The following is a 6,000-nucleotide window of genomic DNA, read 5'->3' as shown; positions in this document are numbered from 1 at the left end:
AAGGTCAATACAAATATAGATCATAGTGAAATGCGATAAAAAACACGGAATGTGATAAAATTATTTTAAAATATACTACATACGACTCGGCTAGTTTAAAATATAAGTATTCTAAATTATTTTGCTTTGCATGTTTAAATTATGACAGTTTGTTCAGTACATGACAAGGTATCTTTATAAATTTCATATTCCATCTATTTGGCTATATGTATGTATTTTTCTTCGCTAGAAAGCAACACGTCAAATAAAACGATTCGACAATAAACAATTAAAACAACATTCTTCTACTATGACAAATTTATTATTCACCTTTGATGACCTCTTGTGTGACTTATAATTTCCATCACTTTTTCTCTTACAACTTTTTTCTTGTATAGATCGAATCTGAACCAATGTTTATGCATGAAAACACAAAAAAATTAAAAACACCAGAACATACTGCTCATTAAGAGCTTTTTTATAATAAAAGCTCCTAAGCCCCTTTCGAAAATATAAAATCAATGTTATACATACCATGTTGCCATTTATCGTAGAAATAAGTATATCTTATGTAATATTTGATGAATTTCCAAGGAGATGTGCAATTGATTTTTTTTTCAGTATATATACATATGTATATATATTTTTATGTGCAAAAATACAATCAAAATCAATTTGGAAAAGCAATGCACACATGGTTTATCCCTGCCAGCATTATTCAAATCTATTACAATGGATATTGTAGTATGAAAAGGATAAAAGAGGTACCTACGCATGTAAAATACATTGCATATATGTATGTACAAATTAAAATACAATATTAGGAATAAAAATATATATTTCATAAACACCAATTCTCTTTAAAACAACTGAGCCATGTAACACTCCAATATACATGAAAATAATATTGTGATAAAACATCACTTAATCTTATCAAAAAAAAAAAATACTACAGCATTCAAATTAGTTTAAACAACTATAAAATATTATTCATAACATACCTTATTTCAAATTAAAAGCACAAAACAAACACTATACTAACGTAAAACTAAATATAATTGACACATTTCCCATAAAAATGATAAAAACGGGGGACTTTCATCGTTAGAAACAATAAAAAAAAGCAAATGCAAATTAAAAGAAAACAAAATTTCGTGTATTAATTCGTTATTTGTTAAAAATGCAAACAGCAAACATCATGTGCAAATTATTTGGAAGAAAAAACCAAAACACGAAACAATATAAACATCGAAATTTATTCTTATCGAGTACAACGCACTCGATTACATTGTTTGTATAGATGTCTAGAAGTTTATCATTTGACCTCAAAATTAAGTTCTTTCCGCGATATACGGAACCCCTTATCATCGAAACTAAAACAAATACTAACCAACTTTTGTTATAATAAAGCAGAAATAATTAATAAAACACATTAAAACAAATGATATGATGCATTCTTGTTTCATCCGTCGAGAACTTAATTCGACAGATGGGATTAAAAATAAATACATATACATTTAAACATACCTAAATTATAAGAAAAAGCAATTAACTAAAAAATTATAAATGAGTGCATGAAGGAAGAAAATCGGGAAGCGCTAAATGCTACAAATACCAAATATATGTACAAAACAAATCCTAACCTCACTTTATAAAGTTCACTGAGAAACGTTTTTTAATTAAAAAAAAATATATATATATATATATATATATATATATATATATATATATATATATATATATATATAGAAATATGGCGCATATTAAGAAATAATTGTAACTCATATTTCTGTTACGAGTATCCATTGATTGAAATACTTCAATTTAAAGAAACGAAACTCGAAAGTCACTGTTAAAATTCATCATTAATTTGTTTAAATATCCCGATAATCCAGACAGCACAACATGATCACAAATAAAAAATTAATAAATAACAATTAATAATGTATCAGTCTTACTTATAATAAAATGATTTTAATCCTATTTGATTAAAAATTATGAAGGCACAATTTACATTTTGAATTTAATATTACCGATGATACAACAGTTACTACAATTTTAGAAGATAATATGTATATGCATGTATATTTATGTAGCGTTAGCATATGGAAAAATTAAAAATATCGCCGATCCAAAAAATCAGTTGTCTTCATCTGAATTATCGGGTTCATATCAAACAGTATTCATAACTTGGTCAAAGCACTTTGCTACGAATTGCTCTCTTTCGGTGAGTTTTCCATCTTCTCTCTCTTTGTTGGGACCGGCCTCGCCATCGAGGTGTAAAGTTTGCAAAGCGTCTTGAAGGAAAGCGAGCGACTCTGGCGTAAACTTCTTCCCTTTAAGATGAGTTACCACCGAAGCTTCGCCGTGAAATCCAGAAGGCATCAATCCCGGAGGAATGTTGAGCGTAACGTCACTGATCAGCCCCTTTTCCACGGCCATATCAATGCGCAATTTCTGGCTATCTTGCTCTTTGAGAACAAACTGATCCATCGAGTTGGTCGAAGTCAATAGGTTGACGGGAACAGTAAACGAACGGCTGATGCTGAAGTCGGGAGTTCTGCCAAAACGCCATTCCCAACTAACAAACTCTTCTCGAATTTTGTTTATGCCTACAAAAATAAATAAAATTTTATTGTGAAACCAATCGAGATAAATTTAATAGCTAAAAATACAATATTCGAACGACACTGATAACACATTTGAGGCTCGTGTTTTAGTCTCGGCGAAAATTCACAATAATAACAAAAATATTATATCACATGCAAGTATAAAGGTTAATAAAGATAAGTATTTGGTTAATACAACTACAAACAAATAAGATTTTTCTAGATCGTTTCATATAATAAGTGACGTTAAATACTTCATTTTCAAAATTCAATAATAAAAAATAAACAATTTTTGACTCACCAGGGAACCAATTGTCGTTAGGATTGACGAACTGGAAGCCTCTCTGCTTTGAAATGAGCTCGGGTCCACCGTCTACCATTTTAAAAGCAGGAGTACGTAAGAATTCCCATCCGATAGCTGTTTGAAGACCATCAACGGTTATACGTGGATTTTCCTCGCACAAATTACGAATAGGAGATCTCACAGATGGGGTAGCATATGATTTGATACCAGACTGAAAATACAGAACATCCAATTTGAAAATGCTGACATTTTCTACACAAATACTGAAGTTTATAATAACAAATATAAATATACACATGTATTATCTACTCAGCGGGCAGTATTAATAACAATTAATAAAAGAAAATATGTGCCAATTCAATTCATTACAAAAGTGAAACCATTCCGTTTGATAACAATATGAATGTGTATTCAATGATATAAAAAAAAATAAACAAATTAATAAAAAATGAGGTTGTCTCTACACGTTATAAACAATTGTGCAAATGTATATATCGTTAGACAAATAAAGTATGGCTAAAAACACACCAAGCAAATGAAATACAATAAGAAGATATACACACTCGTTAAAATAAAAAACTTGGATGAGCATACATATGTAATTGAGGAAATTTTCGTGTTATCAAAAAGACATGGTGGCAAGAAGGTCAACATTATCTTGAAAAATCATTTTACACTTTGAGCTCCAGAGGGCAAATGAGCGAGAAATGTCTTCTGTATAAAACACATGTATAAACAAAATTATTTAACAATGAACAAACTGAAATAACACGAAGCAACGAGAAAAATCACGAGGAGAGAACGTGCACGTTGCATGTGGTACTGCGATAAGATTCACGCACTTTCATATCATAATACAAACATGTCGAGCTTATTTACACACATGTTTAAACCGTGTTTATGTACATACCTCAACAACATTAATGAAAAGAAATTTCAAGTCAAATATGCGATTCTTGTTAAATTTTCAACGAATATTACATATGTTTGGAATGAGAAAATGATATCATGAAATACCTATGTGAAATATTATTATTTAAATGTATATATCTTACCTCATGTTTCGCCAAGGCTTTGCTGAGGCTTATCTTGTTAGAATTGACCAGAAGGGTACAATGATGATACGCCGATGGCCTTCCGAGTTTTGCAGCAGTGCCGGAGATCTTACAATATGCATTAAGGAATAATACTATTGTAAAGAGTTTTATTACAATTATAATATGATTTTAATACTATATTTATATTGAAACGAAAAACTACTGAAAAAAATTTGGTTTTGTGCAATTAGGGATAAAGTACAAATTTTACTATTGAGCGAATTCTACAAATTTTCGTACAACTGAAATTCCATATACAGAACTAACAAAATTTAAAGAAGGTGTCTGGTTGTTAGTGCTCTTCATATATATGTAATATTGAGACAAATTTTAAGCTATTTGCCTCAAATATGAAGTATTATTGTACAAAAGATGAAGAATACTTTTCAGTATTCGAATAAAATTTTAATTTATGTTGAATAATGTCATCGGTTTGAAAGGTAGCTTACTGAAAACATGATAATAAAAAAAAAGTTATTGTGAAAAAGGATACTTTATATTTGTCTTTCACGACGACATCTTGTCTCTCGTTGATGGATGCGTTGACTCCAAACTCTCTAAAGAGAGCCCTAACGATCAGATCCAAATTGTACTTCCTGTCGTAGTGCTCTTTGGTTGTGAAGAAAGACAAATTAAGATTGCCTCTATCGTGGAAGACGGTTCCTCCTCCACTGTTACGACGAGCCAAAGGAATTCCCGTCTCTGCCAAGTACGGTAAATTAGCTTCGGTCCAAGCGTTCTGATGTCTGCCGATGACGACACACGGTTCGTTGCGCCACAGCAACAAAACGTGTTGATTTGAAAAGTTTGAATTCTTGTACAGCCAGTCCTCCAGTGCGAGGTTCGTGAATATATCTGTAGACTGCGAGATGAGAACCGATTTCACGATGTCCGTGTCGGCCGTCTTCTGAGTGGAATACTGCATCTGCACCTGCATCGGCTTGGAGAGTACTCGGAGAGAAGCGGGGAACGAATTCACCCTAAGGGCACACGATCTGAACAGTGCCATTTTGGATGTTGAAATGTAAATAGTGTGCGTGTGTGGGTGTGTGTGTGTTGTAAGTATGAGTGAAGATCACAGGTACTTGTGACGTTTTAGTCTCTATACGAAATGTGTCAGGGGTGGGGGTTGGGGTTGGGGTTGGGGTGTGGGCGTGAGCGTGGGTCTAGTGGTGGTGTCCGTGATGGGGGATGAGGGCAGGGACGTCCGTGTCAGCGACGGCGAGGGTCACCAGGTATTCGTGGAGGGCGATAGTTTGGTGCAGCCACTTCCAGGTTTGGTGCAGCGAGTTGGAGCGAACCCTGATGCCTAAGCAGTCGCGCACTTCTCTGAGCATTCCTGTGTTGCGAAGGTCGGGGTGTTGCGGGTCGGCGGCGACTCTCTCGGCTCGGCGTCGCGGCAGCGGGTGGCTCCTCGGGGGCCCCGCATGCCTTTATATAGTGGCGCCCCGCAGCGCGCCTCGCCCCTCGCCCCCCGCCCCCCGCCCCTCCCGATCCCGAACCTCACCTGACAGATAACGCGACGTCTCACGACCCCACACTTTTTACAACGACCATCTCCGCCTCAACTCTTATCTAATACTAAATTATTAATATTACTTATAAGATCAAAACTTTTCAGTATTTATGATGTATCTACTCTAGGTCTAGCCTAATGAGTATATTTCACTTCGATCTCTTATCTATTGAGAGCAGAATATTGGAAGATTGTTGATTCTTGAAAAAATAAGCGCAATATTCATTTCCAATCTAATATTTTATAATCCAATCTGTGTTATGATTATTACAAACAAGGCTATACAGTCAGAGTCGTAGAATTGTAGAATAAAACCAGAATCGAAGTGGGAGTAGTTGATTATTTATATGAGCTTATTGTATATGTTGTGGCGGCTCGCTTATACGACATGGTCGAGTTTGGTTGCCTTCCTGCGAGTGGGGACCAACCCGGCTGGGTTCGGAGAGCCGCTACTCACTCTGTCTTCAGCTGTCATATAATAAACACGTGCATTAA

The 6,000-nt window shown here is 34.4% G+C and overlaps 1 protein-coding gene across 1 annotated transcript; it reads right to left on the bottom strand.

Annotated features, from left to right (window-relative positions):
* Positions 1 to 1,696: 1,696 nt before the first annotated feature.
* Lipt1 (Lipoyltransferase 1) lies at positions 1,697 to 5,992 on the bottom strand. The gene is made up of 4 exons (XM_077429653.1): positions 4,483 to 5,992; positions 3,948 to 4,055; positions 2,890 to 3,103; positions 1,697 to 2,591 (listed from the first exon to the last, which is right to left on the bottom strand). The coding sequence occupies exons 1-4, from the start codon at positions 4,996 to 4,998 to the stop codon at positions 2,152 to 2,154; spliced, it is 1,278 nt and encodes a 425-aa protein (XP_077285779.1). The 5' UTR covers positions 4,999 to 5,992; the 3' UTR covers positions 1,697 to 2,151.
* Positions 5,993 to 6,000: the final 8 nt, after the last annotated feature.

The sequence above is a fragment of the Arctopsyche grandis genome, chromosome 4, assembly GCF_051622035.1.
Source record: "Arctopsyche grandis isolate Sample6627 chromosome 4, ASM5162203v2, whole genome shotgun sequence".
In the NCBI taxonomy this organism is placed as follows: domain Eukaryota; kingdom Metazoa; phylum Arthropoda; class Insecta; order Trichoptera; family Hydropsychidae; genus Arctopsyche; species Arctopsyche grandis.
The sequence above is the reverse complement of the archived record's forward strand: the minus strand, read 5'-3'. Positions and strand labels throughout refer to the sequence as shown.

Coding starts and splice junctions, on each gene's coding strand:
- Lipt1 (XM_077429653.1), bottom strand. CDS start 4,998: ATGGCACTGTTCAGATCGTGTGCCCTTAGGGTGAATTCGTTCCCCGCT. Junction 4,056..4,482: donor TCGTGAAAGACAAATATAAA/GTATCCTTTTTC, acceptor GCATATTGTAAG/ATCTCCGGCACTGCTGCAAA. Junction 3,104..3,947: donor AAGCCTTGGCGAAACATGAG/GTAAGATATATA, acceptor CTGTATTTTCAG/TCTGGTATCAAATCATATGC.